The sequence below is a fragment of the Neltuma alba genome, unplaced genomic scaffold, assembly GCF_004799145.2.
Source record: "Neltuma alba isolate B1F8T4 unplaced genomic scaffold, ASM479914v2 tig00005787_pilon, whole genome shotgun sequence".
In the NCBI taxonomy this organism is placed as follows: domain Eukaryota; kingdom Viridiplantae; phylum Streptophyta; class Magnoliopsida; order Fabales; family Fabaceae; genus Neltuma; species Neltuma alba.
Genome location: NW_021634231.1, coordinates 32,208 through 49,999, shown reverse-complemented (window position 1 = coordinate 49,999; position 17,792 = coordinate 32,208). Strand labels below are relative to the sequence as shown.

The 17,792-nt window shown below is 37.5% G+C and overlaps 3 protein-coding genes across 3 annotated transcripts; 2 read left to right on the top strand and 1 right to left on the bottom strand.

Moving 5' to 3' along the window:
- Nucleotides 1-1,514: 1,514 nt before the first annotated feature.
- Nucleotides 1,515-3,659, bottom strand: LOC114748746 (putative pentatricopeptide repeat-containing protein At5g52630). The gene has a single exon (XM_028937198.1). It carries the CDS (start codon nucleotides 3,657-3,659, stop codon nucleotides 1,515-1,517), a length of 2,145 nt encoding a protein of 714 aa, XP_028793031.1.
- A 4,106-nt stretch (nucleotides 3,660-7,765) lies between these two features.
- On the top strand, nucleotides 7,766-9,060 carry LOC114748747 (hydrophobic protein LTI6B). The gene is made up of 3 exons (XM_028937199.1): nucleotides 7,766-7,963; nucleotides 8,077-8,174; nucleotides 8,707-9,060. The coding sequence occupies exons 1-2, from the start codon at nucleotides 7,874-7,876 to the stop codon at nucleotides 8,158-8,160; spliced, it is 174 nt and encodes a 57-aa protein (XP_028793032.1). The 5' UTR covers nucleotides 7,766-7,873; the 3' UTR covers nucleotides 8,161-8,174; nucleotides 8,707-9,060.
- Nucleotides 9,061-12,227: 3,167 nt separating this feature from the next.
- Nucleotides 12,228-12,695, top strand: LOC114748745 (agamous-like MADS-box protein AGL80). Its single transcript, XM_028937197.1, has one exon. It carries the CDS (start codon nucleotides 12,228-12,230, stop codon nucleotides 12,693-12,695), a length of 468 nt encoding a protein of 155 aa, XP_028793030.1.
- The last annotated feature ends 5,097 nt before the right edge of the window (nucleotides 12,696-17,792 follow it).

The following is a 17,792-nucleotide window of genomic DNA, read 5'->3' as shown; positions in this document are numbered from 1 at the left end:
CCTCCCATTTTGGATCTTGTTTCCTGGTGGCGCCAACTCCGTTGCATCGGTGGAGGAAACGGCTCCAAAGGGAAAACCATGATTTGATTCGATGTTATGAAAAGAATCAACGAGTTTTTACCAGCCACGAGCCAACGAGTTCCTTCAATTGAGAATCTCAAATCCGTTCTCTGAGGTGATGAAAGAGGAAAGATAATAAGAAGGAAAGTAAACTTTATAACCTCGGTTAACGAGTTCTTTATTTATTTATTTATTTATTTGACCTTGCCAAATTTGACAATGGCAATAATTGCTTGCCAATTCCAGCTACGCGATTAAACAAAAGTAAAAACGAAAAGGTTCCTTTGTGAACAAGCGACTGCAAATAGCTGCAAAGTATATAAAGACAGATCTGGATGAAGGACGATCAATGATTTGCGTTTAACCAAAGTAAACACGGGTTCTTGATGTGTTCTTTGGGGTGTGAGCTAAGACACTATTTATGGATTCATAACATATGCATAGGGTGGCTTATCCTCTATACTAAACTAATGTGATGGTGATAAACATGCAAAACAAGAAGAAATTAAGTCGAGCATTCTCAGTTGCTCTTTTTTTTTTTTTTTGCCTGAATTCTCAGTTACTCCCTCTAGTCCTTATCAACTAACAGGTACTACCTCCGGTCCTAATTGTAACAGTTAGTTGACTAATTTGAAGAGATTAAAAAATAAGTTAAGTTAGTTATTTGTAATAAATAGATGTTGTCTTTCCTAAAATATCATTATTAATCAAGTGTATTGACTAGAACTATTATTGTTAGAAAGACTATATTGGAAAAAAATACATAAATATAAGAGATAAAGTGGAGTGGGATCTTATATTTAAGACTAAAATAAAAATTAAATAAGATCTTATATTAAAGAGGGGATGTAGTAATACTTTTTATCTTCTTTATAAGGTACTTGCCGCGTTTTAAGCAGTATTTAAAAAAAAAATCAAGATTTGGTCACTTTTCAATGAGGCTTGGCAATCTTGAATGGGCCTAGTCCAACGTGCTCAAAACATAGTCTGCTAGTGGGCTGTCCCTCTAGGCCTGCCCCAGATTAAAAGAATCACCACTGGGATATTTTAAGTGGACTGCTGCTGTTTTTTTACTTTCTGGCAGTGGATACCTTTTTTGATTTTTTGATTTTTTTTTCAAAGAATGATTCATATGAGCGGACTCAATTGAACAGAAATGAAATCAGTTTTCTTAGATCCATGAATAGAATAAAATGATACTGGGTTGAGTCTAGCGGAAGGAGCTAGTTTCCCACAACATGATGAACCAAGGTTCGAATTCCCGCCGGGAAAACTGCTCACATTTAGTGCCCAACAGTGTTTCGAATAGGATAACCTCCAATAAGAGGATACCTATGCTTTAACCAAAAAAAAAAGAATAAAATGATTTTTAAAAAAATCATATCAACATGGATTGGATCTCATGGAATAAGCTAGTCCAGCACAGTTTTCTAAATTAAGAATTTGAGTTCCAGTCACCAATAATCTCTACAAGAGCACAAGCCGTTGGTGAATCGGTGAAATCTATTGATATCTCTCACGATGATTTCTCTCCCCAAAATCTCTGAAGCAAACTTCATCACAGTATGACAATCCCCACAAGTTCTCAGATTTTTCTTTATCCTTATTGAAGACCCACTCGGGAGGACCAGAAGACCAAATGCCAGAGCTAGTTTTTCGCTGTGGCACCACAAACTCTGTTCTTCAGATCCTTCCACACTGTTAGTCGCAAACTGGATCTCAGCCACATATCCTCTCTTCTTTACCAACTCTTTTAACTTTTTCAGCACTTCGTAAATCTCATCTGTCCTTGAATGTGACTTATCATTGACAGTAAATACAAAGGTCTGGTTCCTAAACTCGATCCAACTGCATCCAGTTTCCTTCCTCACTCTATTAATCCCCATTAATTGCCTAACTCCGTCGGCTTTCTCCACCATTCCATGTCGTGTGTAGATATTAGAAAGCAGCGCATAATTTCCTGGGTTATCTGGTTCCAACTCAAAAAGTCTCTCTGCGACCTCTCTGCCCATTTCAACATTGCCATACTTTCCGCATGCTCCAAGCAAAGCCCCCCAAATCGATGAGTCAGGCTTTATTGGCATTGATTCTGTAAATTTCTTTGCTTCGTTCAATCGACCATTACGGGCGAGTAAGTCAACCATGCAAGCATAATGTTCAGGCCCGGGTTTAATATTATGGATTTTAGTCATGGAATCGAAGTACTTGAATCCCACTTCAACTTGTCCTGTATGGCTGCAAGCTGACAGCACCGAAACGAAAGTAATATATTCTGGCACAATTCCGTGCTTCAGCATCTTCTCAAATAATTCAATCGCTTCATTTGCACAGCCATGTTGTTGGTAAACCGTTATCATAGCTGTCCATGAAACCACATTATGATCCTCAGTTTCTTCGAAGACCCAATAAGCATCAAGCAAGTTCCCACATTTTCCATACATAGTTATCATTGAACTCAGAATACATGCATTCTTCATGAACCCCGTTTTCAAGATCTGGGCATGGATCGAAGTACCCTGAATCAGTGTTGCGAGATTAGCAGAAGCATGAAGAGCGGAAGAGTATGAAACCTCATCGGGTGCCAGGCCTTCCCTTCTCATGGCCTGGAAATAACTGCAGGCTGCTTCAAAGTTGTCATTATGGACACATCCCATGATCATCACGTTCCAGGTAACAACATCTCTATCTCCTGTGTTATAGAACATCTTCATTGCATCATCAAACAATCTACATTTTGCGTACATGTCTACCAGTGAGTTTTTCACATAAACCACTGTTATCGAACCACGCTTAATAATGTTTCCATGCACCTGTTTCCCGAAATCGACTCTAGCCGCATTAGCACAAGCACTCAACACGCTTGAAAAACTCACTTGATCCGGATCAACCAAAGTCTCCCCGAGAACCTCCCTAAAAATCCCGATAGCACGATCATACAACTTGTTTTTAAGAAACCCCACAATCATAGAATTCCAAGTAACGATACTTCTGTCTGGCATTTCACCAAACACCTTCTCTGCCATGCTTACATCCGAGCATTTGGCATACATATCGAGCAACGCACTCGCTACGAATGTATCGCTTTCAAACCCGTGTTTCCAAATCAAACCATGCATCTGTTCACCGTGAGCAACAACCAGAGCATCAGCACAAGCAGGCAAGACCGCTGAGAAGGTGAATTGGTTCGGATACACACCAGTGCACCTCATTCGGTTAAAACAGTTCAAGGCCAGAAATGGCATTTTAAAATGCGATAGCTGGGTAATGATAGTAGTCCAAGTGACCACGTTCCTTGAATCATCACGCGTGGTCGAAAACAAGAGGAGGCCGCGGTCGATGGAACCACATTTGGCATATAAGAGAAAAAGATTGTTGAGGAGGAAGGGGAGAGACGCGTAGTTGATGGTGATGATTTGGGTGTGAATTTGGGTAGCATGTTTGAGGTTCTTGAATCGTGCAGCATTGTCAATGAGGTGGTTGAGTTGGGTGGGATTCAGAGGCGAAGAGACTTGGTAGTACAGATTGCGGAACAGGGGAATAGAAACAGAAATCAGACAGCGCGGTCTTGTACAGAATTGTTGAGGGAAGAGAAATTTCATAATACTAGGTGGGAATAGGCTTCGGAGAAAGTATCAACGCCTTCATCTCTTATTATCCAGTTGGGAAACAAACAATGGGTCATCCGCCCAGTGTCTCTGTTTCTTTCGGACCTTACAGTCCTGTCGGTCAGCTTAACCCCTTCTGCTCTTGCATAATTCAAGATAAGGACGAGGCCTTTCTTTTTGACCTATTGGGCTTTGCCCTCTCTAAGCTGTGGGAAATTGGGACCAATGAAATTAATTTGACCAAAAAGGGCAATATTTAAGTCTTTTTTTAAGCCATTGGTCTCTTTTGAAAAAAAAAATCTGAGCATTAATTATAATACTTCCGATCCTTAATATAAAAACTATTTAACTAATTTGAATAGATTAAATAAATTATTTAAGTTAGTTATTTGTAATAAATAGATATTGTCTTTTCTAAAATATCTTTTCTAATCAAGTATATTAGTTATAACTACTATTATTATAGGGGTTGTTTTTAAAAAAAGATAAATATGAGAGATAAAGTAGATTAGGGTTTTATCTACAAGACTAAAATAAAACTCAAATGAATTCTTATATTAATAACTGGATGTAATATTTCTTAGCTAACATGAATTTTTTATAATATAGCTCCTCTCGAGTTTTATATTATAACAAGATACATTTGCCATTGAAGTATAAGAGAAACACGTTCTTTTGCATTTTCATGGAATCCAATGAACAAATCGCCTGATCACGAGCTCATGGATAATCCAGGTCATCACTACGTGTTTTGTCATGCATCTCGCTATTGCGAGGGACGCTGAACCTTGATGGTGACAAGAGAGTATATGAAACTTGTGGCAGCACATAGCAAACTGGACATTGGCTCCTTTCTATTTCTAATGTCACGTGCATATAACGCCGAATTGGATTTGCCAGTTTGCATATGGACCCCTAGCTATTCCTGAAGGCTAGCTCCCAACGCTGTGTTCCTAGTAATTCATGAATTTACGAATTACATTTACAATGATTTCGCAAGCATTATATAGTATATTACTTAACTTTGAAAATGAACAGTTCACGCTGGGGAAAAAATCGAATAATTCAAATCACGATTCACGAGTACTCTTATTCTTAGCAGCTCGGAAAGATCCTTCACGAATCCTTTTAGCATACGAACTAGTGGTGCATGGTTTGCAAAAAAGTTGGGGTGTTTAGATGGAAGCCAAACTATAATTTCAAAAGTGATTTAACGGTATATATATATATATGAAAGAGTTTATCTCAATTTATAAAAAAGTGTTTTTAAAAAGCATTTCTCACAGTTCTCAAACACCCCCATAAAACAATAATGCAATGTAGAGTAAAAACCTTAAATCTGGTCCAATTATAATTCCAAAACATTTTAAAAAAATCTAAAATATAATTAGTTAATTATCATCCTAGATGCCTTGGAAGCTGACATTTCTTGGATGCCAATCATTAATTACCATATCTATTTGTTTAGATGAATAACTGTGACATCTTAGAGAGAAATATTTTTCCCATAAAATTTTTAAATTATCTTATATAAGAAGACAGCAACATTTTGATGAGTTGACTCAAATTTATAGCATTTTGGTGTATCTAAGTAATTTATAATATATTTTCGCATAGATTTATAAAATTTTCTAATTTTACTTTTATTAAAGTTTTTCCCCCTCTCTATATTGACAAATTATTTTTATATTTTCGCCTTATTTTTTCGTTCTAATGAAAATTAAATAAGAATAAAATTAATAAAAATATATTATGAATAATTTGTATTTAAAGTTAAGATTTTTTTTCCCTATAAGTAACTTATATTTACAAGCAGAGTTCACCCAATTGGCCGCCATGATCTGCGATCGTGTCTTGAATGGGCGGATTTTCCTAAGGCTGTCAATGATTCAATTCAATTATTATTATTATATAAATAGAAATATGTAATGGGAAGAGAAGGAAAAATTGGAAAAGATATTCGCGAAAAAGCTGGTAAACACGTGTGGACGTGGGGATGGCACCGTATTATGGGGAAGGGGCGGCTAAAATTTGCGTCCAGATACAGGGAACGAGTTTCGTCGGTTTTCTTTCTGAGGGGTGTTTGGCATAATCGCAAATATTTACCTTTTGTTTTCATCTAAATACCTCCTTAGCTCTGAAAAGGAGGAAAAAAAAGCACACAGACAAAGGCGGCACATACTGTTTTTTGGGAGGCTCGATGGTGGACCTACGAAAAAAGGTGGTTGGATCTTGGATGGTTTAATTGGATTTGGATTGGGATGTTCGGACCTCGAAACCGTGGCTCCATCGGCGCCGTTGTTTTGCGGTAGCACGGCAACATACCATCCGTAGATCTTTCGACAGCCTGGCGGCCCTCAGGCCACGTCTGATTTACCGACGCGCTCTTTTTTTCTCCCAGCTAATAGAGTAATAATTTAAATTCTTAATATTATTCTCGCACATGAAACTAAAAAAAATTCCTTAAATGCTTTTTTTTTTGGCCAAGAAGAATGTCAATGATATCCATATCAAATACTGCGCCGCATTTAATTCCACGCAATATAATGCTGCAAGACGGGGATACATGTCTTCTACTAAAATTGTAAAATTGAGGATGAATATAATTTTTGTTAACTCCGCAAAACGTGTGCTTTGTTTTTTAAGATTTTGTCGTTGTTATGCAGGTAATGCAACGGTTAAAATATGATCGAGTAAAAAAAAAGATATTTATTGAGTGTACAGAGCAGTAGAAAATATCCTGTCTTCCTTGTGCATTTTTCTCAAATTTTTCATTTTGATTTACAACAAAAAATGAGAAGAAAAGGATATGAACATATTTTTTAAAATATTATTCTTAAAACGAATCTGATTCTGGAGAACTGGAAAGTGAATGAAAAGCAATGAGTTGGAAGAAGCTGGCGATGGAGTGGGAGAGCGTGGGAGACAAACATAAAGGAAAGAACGTGGGGAAAGCTGCAGGAGGATGTGGCGGGAAAAAAGGGCGGGCGAGGGAGTAGGGAGGCGTTCAACGTGACGGATTGGCTTCTTTTGTTTGCTTTTTGACCTAAGAATATGAATTCCCTGACACATTATTTCAATTTTCAACTTCTTATTTTGAAAAAATGCTTAGCATTGTTAGATTAAGAGAACGCGACATGGGCCAGATTCGATGATGTGCCCGTTTGGATCAGCGATTAGAAAAGCAGCTTATAGAAAAAGTAGCTTATGGAAAAGTGAAGTTGATAAAGTTAAATTAGATAAACTGAATTGTGTTGGATTGGAGTTCAGAAAAGCTAGTTTACAAAAATGAGATTGGTAAAAGCTTGTTTGGATTATAGTTGAGTAAAATTAAGTTTGGCTGAAAAATTACCAAAATGGGCATGAGTTTTAATAAATAATGAAACATGATGAAAAATTGATTTAAGACAATACAATAAAATTAAAATAAAATAATATGAAGAAATAAAATTTAACGAGTAGATTAAATTTTAAAATTTTTAAAAAATCAAAAAATATTTGAAATATAAATATTTCAAATATTTTTTGATTTAAAAAAAAAAAATGAAAATGATGCTTGTGAGAGGAAAAGGCAAATGGGACAGATAAAAAGGACCTGCATCCCAGAACGGGCGACCAGCTTCTGATTTTTTTTTCCCCTCCCAAAAGCTCTTTTGGATTAAGTGATAAGCTCCTTCTTACAGCTTATAGGAATTAGACACTCAGATAAGCTTTTTTAACATAAGCCCAATTGCTTTTAAGCTCTGCCAAACAGGTCCCATTTGCAATCCAGCTTATTTTAAAATTTAAGCTTATCATAAGCTGATTTTAAGCTTTGCCAAACAGAGCCGATAGTAATACTGATTCATCACCAGCGTCCAAGAGTCCTCATTTGTTGAGATCCATACTTTACCGAGTTACTAACTGAAATTGTTTTCTTTTCTTTTCTATTTTGATTTTTAAATAAATGTGAATGTGGTAAACACCGGTAACACCAAATAGGAAAATAGGGGGACGCGGAATAAGCGAGGTTAAGGAACCGTGTGTACTAATGGAGAGATGCCACGTGGAGATCCAGTTGGATAAGATGCATGGTCGTGATATAAATAAGGACCGCGGGTAGCTCAGAAATCAAAATCAAAATCAAAACCACAAGAGAAGACAGAACAGCGAATCGAAGAGATCGGAAGGATTTGAAGAAATAACAAAAGAAGAAAAAGGCGAAGAAAATGGCAGACGAAGGCACGGCAACCTGCGTCGACATCCTTCTGGCCATCATCCTGCCTCCTCTCGGAGTCTTCCTCAAGTTTGGCTGCAAGGTCCCCTCTCTGTTTTTTTTTCTCTCCCCCCCCCCCCCAAAAAACAAAACCTAGTTTAGTATTCATGTTCTTCTTCCTCAGATAATTAACCTTATCAGTAAATATAACTGCAGGCTGAGTTCTGGATCTGCTTGGTCCTCACCTTTCTGGGCTACCTCCCCGGAATTATCTATGCCGTCTACGCCATCACTAAGTGATGACCTCTCTTACTGTAAGTTATGCCCCCCCTTCTGACATGTTTGTGTGTATGTGTAAAGCTTCACTGTACCATTAACTGTGTTACAAGTTCTGGAAAAATTAGGAAAATCATCAAAGCCATGCGTTTCCTTGTGATGCAAAATTTTGTTCTCATATTGCCTGCCATGATATTCATGCTACCAGAATGGTTTCTCGTTCTGTGATTGCGAAGCTTGTCCATGTGCTAGGAGTGGTTGAGTGGGACAAACAAAAATAATTCAGAAGAGTCTCTTAATGCTGGTGGCCCTGGTTTCCTAACAAAATTAATAACAGTGAAAGTGACGTGAACGTTTTCAATTCAGCTTTGAGAATGCGGGGATAAATGGGTCCCATTTCCCCCGATTGGATTCGTTACGATCGTGTTTAAGTGGAGATATGCTTGAGTCCAAAAAAGAAAAAGTGGAGATATGCTTATTACCTGCTTTGTTGCTTTATTTTTTTGTCCACTTCTCTCACAAATACGCAACAACTGCTGACTCGGGTCATGATTATATCTTTGTTGACAGGTGGACGTTGAACAGTGGTTAGGGGCGTTTATGTCTTTTCCCATTGCCCCTCGACGGACAGTCACAGCACTTATTCTTTTTCTTATTTTAATTTCAAATTTTCATGTGTATTATTACTTGTGTCGAATCTGCTTTGTAATCGTACTCTTTGCTGTTTTTGTCCGATGCACGAAGAAGATGGGGTGTGAATCTGGTAGTGTGAAGATGTATGGGGTGTGAATCTTATTAGCGTGTAGGTGTATTTGGTGTCGGACATCTCACAGATTATTATTATTATTATTCGTTTCGAGTGAACAATGATAAAAATTCCACCCCATTAATAATTAATTATTCCATTATTATTTCTTCAGAGCATCTTCTTGTCGCAATTCCAGACTTTCTGTGAACTGCGTGTCTCCGAGCCTAAATTCCGCAACAGTTAAGTGCCTTGTACGAGAAGCTATTGTCTTTGATCTAATCATGACTCAGGGGAAGGAATACACACACACAAACATATAATATTGCATATATTCTTCAATAGTAAGAAACTGACACCGGTAATTCATTTATTATACAAAACTAGATGGTGCTGTCCCGTGCGTTGCACGGGAAGCAATTGCTTTAAATGAGAACCTCACCTGAAATAATGTCTCTTTATACTTTAAAGAAAAAAAAAATCAAGGTGTTAACGGTACAACCATTGAAAAAACATAGAACTGCCATCCTTGTACTTGGTTAAGATGTTATTGCACAATCATCCGTTTTGAGACATCAGCAAATGACTTCTGCTTACGTTTTTTAAGGCTTCAACACAGTAGTGGCTCTCGTCCTGGTGTTCCCGGAAAACTCGTACATTTGGGGTTAACTTATCTTATTTGCAAATAAAAAACAATTCACATATTTTGGCTCAAAAAGATATATCAGTTCATGTATCCACGACAGCTTGTCAACAATTTATGCTTTCGTTTGGACAACACAAACATAAAGCACGCGTTAATGCATCCGTGTGTGGACGGGGAAGCTCTTTTGTTATGTGTTTGTGAGATTCAAACGCGTACAGAAGAAGAAGTTCAGTATTTCCCACAGGATAAGGTCAAAATATGATCAAAGTAACGTCAAAATAACAAAGAAAGAAAAGAGAAGTTCCCAATCAATGGTGGCGAGACACGTGGGTACTTTACCTTGCGTGTTCTATGGGTAAAGAAACTTGGATTACATGTTCCAGAAAAGCCTCAAACGCGTTAATAACCATGTGTCTGGACCTAATCCAAACTATGAACTTAAGCCGACAACCGGCACATGTAGTGGGGTTGCATATGTGGCCAGCGATGTCTCTTGGGGATCGAATAAAATAAGGATGTTAAATTAATTAAGAAGGATGGGACATGATTAATACGTTATACGAGTATTACTATAAAACAAAACTTGATTTGATTGGGGTGACTTGGGCGCACCGTTTATACCCATCCGTTTTGCGGAAGGCGTCAGCGTAACGAACAATCACGCTGTTCTTAATGCATGTGGAAGGGTAATAAATTAAGGGAGACTTAATGTTTAGGGGGGGAAAAAAGAAAGAAAGAAAGGCGACTTGAAGGAGGCGTTAAAATTGAAAAATAGTTTGATTAGTACAAAAGTTTCTCTGGGCCTCATGGGCTTTAATCAGATATCAAACTGAGTTTTAGAAAGTTTTGGCACCACAAAAAACCCAGTTCAACCCTTTTTGGTACGGGTTGCGTGTGAAAGATGTTAGGCCCATACGAGTGTCAAAGTCCTCGTCCTCTGATCCATCTTCAGACTTCCCTGCTATTCACCTCGCCTCTTTTCAAAAAGGAGAAAAAAAGGAAAGGAAAGGAAAGGAAAGGAAAGAGAATTCCCGATCATTTATAAGAGTTAATGGTTTATTACTCTTTTCTGATTATTTACCAAACTTAAAAAAGAGTTAAGACTATGATCCACAAATACCTCATTTTTTTTCTTTAAATAAGTAAACGTTTCGTTTTCCTTTCTTTATCATCCTTTTTTTTTTTAACCAGCTCTTTATCTTCCCTTTTTACTTCTTTCTCTCTTTCCTTTTATTACAATTTTTGAGAATGGTCAGAAATATGATATCTTGCGGGTCCAGGTTGAAGAGCATGCAAAATCATGCTCATCCGGGTACAAGACCCAAGTGCACTAGCCTGAAAACTTACTCATATCAAAATAATTAATGCCCCCCATGATTCTTTCTCTTCGTCTCAGATTATTCGGAGAGTCATAAACAGAGAAAATACTCATTCATGATGCAAAGAAAAGTATATGTCTGTCACAAAAGACGGAAGAAATTCACTTCTCATAGTAACAGTTTTCAAAAGTCGAACCATAATCAATATACATATAGGAATATAAAGCAAGCAAAAGGCTTCGATCCATTAGTAACTCGAAAAACCTACAGCGGTTACTCTTAATCCAAAGATTCTATGGCACCAAATTAGACAGCAAAAGCAAAAACAAAAACAAAGCAATTTCGCCATCTCGTTGCTGCCTTCGTCATGGGAGAAGGAGAACGACAAGGTCAGCTCTTCATACTCCTTGCTGTCATGTTGTCTTCGTGAGAAGACGGTGGGCGGGCAAGAGTATGGAGATCACTCGCGATGGGAAGAACAACGAGAAGCACGAGAGGCAGAGGGCGGAGGAGAAGAAGGAAAGTGCCACGTATGTCATATAGTCAAACAGGATGCTTCAATAGTCAAAATCAATACTCTTTTTCGTACTTTTGGAACGATATTGAACAAAATTGTTTTGGATAGCAACTACTTTTTCGTAGCTAAATTTGACTTTTAACCTTCTTTTTTTTGTGATGCCCCTTTTGTCGTTATTCTTCATGAGGTTACAATTGGGACGAATGGATGACACTAAATGCAATAACAATGCATTTATGCTGTTAATGAGTGCAATACATACAACGAATATATATAGTTGACTGATCTAAGAGTAAAACGAGATCTAAAAATAATTACTTTTTTAGGTGCTTTTTACATAAAATATAAATAACCAAATTATGTAGATAAAAAAGTTATTAAAATTGATTAAACACGATAAATTTGTAAAAATTAAAACTTAATTTCGAAAAACACCTTTAAGGAAAGATCTATCCGTGAGGATGGATAATTAATTTAATGAGAATAATAGAGAATTAATCGGGATAAAAAAATCATACTAAAAGTTTTAGATAGACTATAAGTATCTCTTGCAAATAAAAACATCATTCATACAAAATTATGTGTCTACGTTGCCAATTTACCCAGCTCAATTCCTTCACGCAAATCATAAAGTACATACATTTGGGAGTTAGAGCCCAGAGTCAACATCATTCAGAAATGGAACCTCATTTAAACCTAACATTGTATCAGGCAAATTTGTGGAAAAATACCGGTCAGGCTTTAAGTATTGCGCATTCAATGTGAATGGGTGACGTAGAACTATATAGGGCAGAGCCTACCTAAGGTTACAACACAAGAAAAAATCTAGGTTACTCGTACCTATATTCCTAGTCAAAACACGCCATGACCAGGAACAAAGTGCCTCTTGCATATCTCCCGAGCGACGCTGCAAGGAAGACAACATATAAGAAAAGGATGAAGGGTCTTGCGAAAAAGGTGAGTGAATTAACCATTCTTTGTGGGATTGAAGCATGTGCCATTGTTTTTAGCCCCTATGAATCTAATCCAAAAGTTTGGCCAAATTCAAGAGGAGCCCAGCAGGTAATCGCAAGGTTCCAAAATGCACCTGCGCCGGATGAAAAAAGGAATTTGAACCAGGAGAGTTTTGCTAGGCAAAGGATTGCCAAAATTAATGCACAACTTGAGAAGCAGCGTGAAGAGAATTGCAAGAAGGTGACAAAGCTAGCTGTATTCCAGTGTGCTGAAGGGAAGAGTATGGGTGACGAGATGATCGTGGATCTTGATGACATTGATCGCTTGACCCAGGAGAACATAAGCAAGATTAAGAATAAGATGGATGAGTTTATTTGAAACTATTTTGTTTAACTTCTCTTGTTCAAGACTCGATGTTATTTACTAGTTTGAAAGATTCACCGCTTAATAAATATGGACTCTTTTTTTAGGAATTTCATATTCTACTAGAATTGAGGGACTTTATAAGCAAATTATTAGAATTTTAATCTTTTTGCAGCATCAAACGAGAGAGAAAGACAGAGGGGAAAAGGAAGGTTTCCTACATTTCAAACAAATAGTACATCACAAAACTCAGATATTATTGAGCTTGATATGAACAGAAAATCAGAAAGCCGACACACATAAATTATGTAATATTTGCAGTACAGACTATATCTTGTGTTTCGAACTAGAGGTAGCACAGCAGTTCGAGGTTGATTGACTACCAAAGGTTACTCTTTTGTCGTGGACAATTAAAGGTGGCTGTAAACTAAGAAATTCCATTGAAAGGGGCCACCAAAAAAAATGACTTGAAAGGGATTAACTAAAACAACTATTAAAATTGACCTAAATATCAATCATATACTGCATGCCTAAAGCTTTGAGGAATAGAAACGATTTCCTAAAACCCAAAGTTGTGTTGACACAAATTTGTGTGATTCATAGAAGATAAGTGGACATTCAGGAAAGCAAGCTCACTGAAGTTGTTCTACCGTCCCGGAAAAACAGAGCTACCATCATATGAGGACAAAATAATTGAGACTGCCTAGGTGGCAATGACCTACTGACACTGTAGATTCAAAAACTATGAAGTCTCAAAAACGGCAGTATAAAAAGCATATCAGATCACAAACGAAGGCACAACGAACTGAAAGGAAAGATCTCAGGTTGTTGTATTCTATGCTAAAATCTATTCCAATAATTTACACTTCTCAACCATCAAGGTTTTAAACTAATATATCCGCTAGTCATGACAGTCAAAATATTCTATTTGTTGCTGGGTGGATTGTGACAAATTAATGTTTTTTTTAATCCTCATTATAGAGCATCTCTGACTATCTTACCAGATCAATGAGTGGTTAATTCATCAAATTTTTTTAGAACTCAGTTTTTTTTCCAAGTTTATCCATATTATAGAGCATCTCTGACCATCGTAGTAACAGAAAAGTTGCATTAGACTTAAGTGAAAGCATATCACAGCATGATCATCTAAGTGCAAGCATTCTTTGTAAAGGCAAATTGACACTTCATAGATTTCCATCCACGGATCGAATTAGATCAAAGTGGGAATATCGGAATGCTAGAATTCCAAGGGAGAAATTTAAACAGAAGTTATGACAGACAAGAGCCAGAGCTTACGGTAAACATAAGCTACAGAATCCATGGCGTCTATATATACATATATATATATGTATGTATGTATGCATGTATAATAGAATCCCTGGCGTCTCCGGTGTACTTTCAAAAGCTTATCGGGCCTTGAATTTGGCTTTTGGGCCTTTTGTGGGCATATCCCATTGAGCTCTGAAGAAACATAATGTTTGTAGGCCCAACACACTCGAGCTTGTTTCGGCTTATTTAAAAAATATATATATTTGTGCACATAATTCTTCCCCCCCCCCCATTGAGGGGTAGGCAAAATCCTTGCTTGGGATCGCAATCATCATGAATATCTCATAAAGCGCAGTAGTCAAAAAAGTGGAAAGCTGCTCATTTCCCCCTTAGTGGGTAGAACACAAAATTCGTAGCGGATTCATTTGCCCTGCCGAGAGAGAAAGATAGAAACAAATATCTGACTAACAGAGATCTTGACAAGTGCTCATATACTGTTCTCATCATAACTTCTACTGTGTTATATTCCTTCGCCTTCAGTTAATGGTGGTCAGAGCAGGAAGATACAAATCAGTTCTCTGCAACACGGAAAGCGGCCGGGACTTACGCTCGAAAAAGTAAATAAAATTTTCCTACAGCTCAAGAAGGAGACACAATGCGTCAAAATGTCTGATAAAAAAGTTTTGCCCAACACACTTGTGCTTGTTTCGGCTTATTTAAAAAATATATATATTTGTATATATATAAATATATATATGTAGTGTACTCCAAATTCTTAGCCAAATTCTTCCCCCCCACTGAGTGGTAGGCAAAATCAAGGCAAAATCCTTGCTTGGGATCGCAATCATCATGAATATCTCATAAAGCGCAGTAGTCAAAAAAGCGGAAAGCTGCTCATTTCCCCCTTAGTGGGTGGAACACAAAATTCGTAGCGGATTCATTTGCCCTACCGGGAAAGAAAGATAGAAACAAATATCTGACTAACAGAGATCTTGACAAGTGCTCATATACTGTTCTCATCATAACTTCTACTGTATTACATTCCTTCGCCTTCAGTTAATGGTGGTTAGAGCAGGAAGATACAAATCAGTTCTCTGCAACAGCTTAAACTCGAAAAAGTAAATAAAATTTTTCTACAGCACAAGAAGGAGACACAATGCGTCAAAACGTCTGATAAATAACCCAGAACAGTATATGTTATTATCAGGTTATTGTCATTAATAACCAAGAAGTGATGATTGCGTGGGAGGCAAGAAATGAGATATTTAGGTGCACAAAATAAAGCGAAGATGGTAGATGGAGATGCAAGGTTGAGGTTAGTGGAGTTGAAAAAGGAGGATGATTCGCATGGAGGCGGACAAAGAGAGACGAGAACCACCGGATAAGCAATTCCACTTGTGTCAGTATCTTTGATGGAAAAAAGTGGAATCTACCATCTCCCTTTATTATTAATCTCATATGCTCACCATTCAACGTGCATTCTCCTGTACTCTCATTCATAAAGTGCAACACCAGACGTCTCGTTCTCACTTTCCATCAACTCGATCGCAGCAGATCCATATATATCGATCGCTTCTGATTTGATCTCCTATAATTTTGTCTTTCTCTTTATTCTGAATCCAGAGACGTACGTGGAAGAAATCGAAAGGAAATATAATAAAAAAAGATAAGACAAAGAAGGAATCTGGAAAGACTGCTGGCTCTGTACATGGAAATGAAGATTTGCCAACTGTAAGAGATATTGTTAACACAGAAGGCTACATGCAACGTGCAGTGTTTTTCAAGGTTTAGGGAGTGAGTCAATCCATATCATGATTGAACTCGACATGCATGGGGACACCCACAGGGCTTAAACACCCCACACTTAAAAGTTTATTTAGCTTAGTGCGGATTTCATTTTATGCTAAAGCTAAAGCCACCAAGCACGTGCATCTCAATCATTTATTTTCACAATTTAATTTGATTATTCCAATTGTTTCATCAGTACTTTATTTATTCTGCACATACACGTGTGTGCGTATTTAAAATTAATTACTAAAAAAATCCATGAACATCGCATAGTTGTAATTCAAAATTCCCCATTCATGCCTGCTAATTACAATGACTGAAATAGGACTTCTTCTCATTTATCTCTTGTTGCAGAACTAGAAATTAAACATGACTATAACGAAGGTCTGCGCTTGAAGAACTCGATGAACCAGGAGAACTTGTAGCAAAAGACGCGTATTACTCCTCCGGTCCTAATTATAAGACCCAATTGACTTATTTGAGGAGATTAAGGAAGTAAGTTAAGTTGGTTATTTATAATAAATAAGTGTTGTCATTCCTAAAATATCCTTGCTAATTAAGTATATTGGCTAAAACTATCATTATTATAAGGATTATCTTGGAAAAAAATGCATAAATATAAGAGATAAAATGGATTGGGGTCTTATAATTAGGACTAAATAAAAAGTCAAATTGGGTCTTATAATAAGGACCAGAGTAGTACTACAATAAAGACTATTAGATTGTTTCAGTCATATTCCAGCGATGTCCATCTCACCTCGCGCCCCTTAACGACATTGAAACCATGCCCCTCGTATGGGTCTGAACTCAATGACCATCTATTTGCAAGCTCGTGATCGCTTATCTTTTACGCATCCCTGACTTGAATATATCGTAACTCAGCTTTTTGGTCATTAAGCTCTTGACCTAGAATACTGTCCAAACTTCAAACAGTTCATTAGTTATTAATTATGCGAAACTGTTTAATCACCCAAGGTTTTGAGGTTATTCATTCATACTAGCACTTACTATTTTCTCTCGTTAGATTTCGGTCAAACAGGAGTGTCCTGCTTTCTATTCTCGGCTTTGCATATATATGATATATACTTGGAAAGGGGAGCAGATGATTTACTGAAAGAACGAAATTTATTTATATATACCAGGATAATCTGAATTTACAAGGCTGCATATTTGTATGTATGTATGTATAACACAATTATTGTGGCTGGGAGTTGCGTTTCTTGGTCTCGGCGTCCAGGAAAGCTCGGACTTTCCTGTCAATACCAGGTTCAGCCACTCCCCAGCGACCTCGATCTTCATCGCTGGGCCACACTTTCTGGGCCTTAATTCCATCTTCATAGGCTTCTCCGTCATAGTACTTCTGCTTCTTAGACCTGAAGACGCTGAAACAGAAGAAACTGGTTGCAGACTTCCTGCCTCCCATGATTTTTTTCTCGGAGTTGTCTTGGTTTTCAGTTGACAGGGTCACGAGGCGGTGTCTTTGATTTATATAGCAGAGAGTTGTTCCGTCAGTGAAACGAGTGAATAGTGAAGAATCTCAATATAAATGGTTCTGGTGAAGCTTGCCGACACGGCAGCCAAATTGGGCCAAGGCACATTTGCTGCACTCCGCTAGTTTCGTACATGACAATACATTGTGAAATATTAATCATTGTTGCCTCTTCACTTTGTCATACTTGTCTACTTTCATTTTTGTTGTTTTTTTCCTGTCAAGTTCAAGGTATAATTATATTCTTGGTACTTCAACTTTTGTTCTTTCCTTTTTAAAGCTCCCACATACCTAATTTCCGAATCCCCATCCCGTGGTTGGTCGAGATCTCTAGCTGCTCTCAAGAATCCACCTACACACGACTTGCCTTTCTTTCTTTCTTTTCATTTTTCTGGGGTGAAGATGAGTTAGCTTTTGTACCTTCACGAGCAGGCTTCTCCCACAAGCACGCGCGCGATCAAACATATTAAATCGTTCTTCTTGGCGATGCCCTCCAACTTAATTTTGTTTACATTGCCGTCCTCGAGTTAGTAATAGCTGTTCCTATATATTTATACCGGTTCCCA